Source organism: Eptatretus burgeri, chromosome 5, assembly GCF_056783735.1.
Source record: "Eptatretus burgeri isolate ZD-2024b chromosome 5, Ebu_testis_v1, whole genome shotgun sequence".
In the NCBI taxonomy this organism is placed as follows: domain Eukaryota; kingdom Metazoa; phylum Chordata; class Myxini; order Myxiniformes; family Myxinidae; genus Eptatretus; species Eptatretus burgeri.
In genome coordinates, this window is record NC_140965.1 from 49,605,665 (window position 1) to 49,607,572 (window position 1,908).

General features: G+C 42.9%; 1 protein-coding gene across 1 annotated transcript in view; it reads left to right on the forward strand.

Moving 5' to 3' along the window:
* LOC147026401 (transmembrane protein 178B-like) overlaps positions 1-1,461 on the forward strand; it is a 49,349-nt gene extending 47,888 nt beyond the window's left edge. Inside the window, exon 4 of the mRNA XM_085881818.1 lies at positions 566-1,461. Within this exon, the coding sequence (XP_085737944.1) occupies positions 566-849 (284 nt within the window). The 3' untranslated portion in view covers positions 850-1,461. The remainder of the gene's footprint in view (positions 1-565) is intronic.
* Positions 1,462-1,908: the final 447 nt, after the last annotated feature.

Genomic DNA, 1,908 nt, shown 5'->3' on the forward strand with positions numbered 1-1,908 from the left:
TCTCTCCATCGAGTGCAGCCTGTGGCTGCTGGTTGCATCATTGATTGGGACGCGGCTATGCCGCTGATGCAGTGTCCCCCTTACCAGTACACTGGTGCTCATTTTGCCGACTGCAGAAGGATGACAGGCTGAGTCAACCTCCTGGTGTATTTAATTCAGTGGCCAACAGGGCTTGAACTCAGGACCCAAGGATCCCAAGCTGCCACCCTAACCACTAAGCCAACACCAGGCTCTAACAACTTCTAAAAGGTGCCAATAATATTGTCCAGGCCATTTTACGATTCCTGTGTGGAATAAGCTAAGATTTAATAATTTTTTCAGCTTTAAAAATGTTTTTGTTCCTCTGCAAACCAAAGAAATACATCTGTGGATTCCAAAAGATTTTTAATTGCAACAATTTTCTGGATGAAATGGTGTATTATTTGAAAAAAGTGCAAAGGTTCCAATATTTTTTTGCCACAACTGTAAAACATGATGTGCTTAAAGGTTTTGTATGAAGAATGTTCATTTCTGTTCATAATTGAGACAAACTATTTGTACCACATTGCTCCCGGACCCATCCCAGGAACCTTCTGCATCATCTCTCTGTGCACGTTTGTAGCAGAAGTGAACTTCCAACTTTCTCGGTTCCCCAAAGGACTGTTCGGGTTACCAGGGGACGTGGCACATGGCTATGGCTGGTCTATGTTCTGCGCTTGGGGTGGTCTCGGTCTCGCACTTATTGCAGGCTTCCTTTGTACGCTCGCGCCATCTCTCGGTGTCCCTCGCACTGCAGTGCCCAAAGCCTCCACGCGAAAAGACACGACAGAACCCTCACCGAAAGCAGTGGCAGACAACGGCGAGATCTGATCCACATAGCACTCGTGCCAGCAGAACCATTTGGTATTTAACTGGAGTGCAGGTGAACCCCTTTTCCCCATTCCACACCAACCTCATGGACGGAAAGGACCAAATATCAATGTAGATCTCCAAATCCCCAACTACTGGCCACCGGACCAGCCACGATCTTACTGAATGCATACGATAATTCAGTTTTTGGTGCCAAGTTTCAACTTTGATAATTGTATTCTATCGATATTTAATAGAACGGCTTTCTCTTTTTTGCTTTTACAGTATTTGTGAAGATAATTTAAATGAACAATGCCAGTATAGCTTGCTTTTCTGTGATATTCTGATTTCCAGGACCTTTTCGTACCTGCCTCGGTGATCATGTCCCTCATGTATTTTTGACCATTTTCTTGTGCCAAATTCCCATTGTTCAGGGTGGCTGGTATCCGTGGCTCAAGTTATATCAACTTGGTCCATTAAGACTTCCTGTTTTGAATACTTCCTTCCATTTGCACAGAACCTGTGGTGTTGGTGCTGCCTTACTTAGTAACATTCCTCAAATGTGCATCTTGGCTTGTTCCTCACATTCACAAAGGCAACAATTACAAGTATATAAATAAACATATCTCCCAACGTTGTGGCTACCCAGTGCATTGGTCCACACCACCCAGCCCCTCCTGTACAGTACCAAAGAAGTAGATAACCCAGACGGATGTTAACAGCCTGTAGAAAAAAACTCTAAATATAATAATTTGGTCAAAATATGAACTCTTGAAATTTAACCCTTTGAACCTGAGCAGCCATTATTCAAACCTCCATATACCCGAGCGGCCGGAGTTTTCTCCAAGGAGCGAACAGAATGTATCCTTGTTTTATCAGTTGCATGAAGTTACAAGAAAAAGTATGTGTTATAAGTGGGGATATTGTGAATAGCTGAAATCCTGCTGAAAAAAATAGAACTGTTGAAATGATGTAATCTACCCCCAGAATTTTCAGTGTAAACGTGTAGAACCCTTTAGAAACAATGTTGATTAGAGCATGTTCATGTATGATTGTGCATGAGAGATTAGGATGGTTACC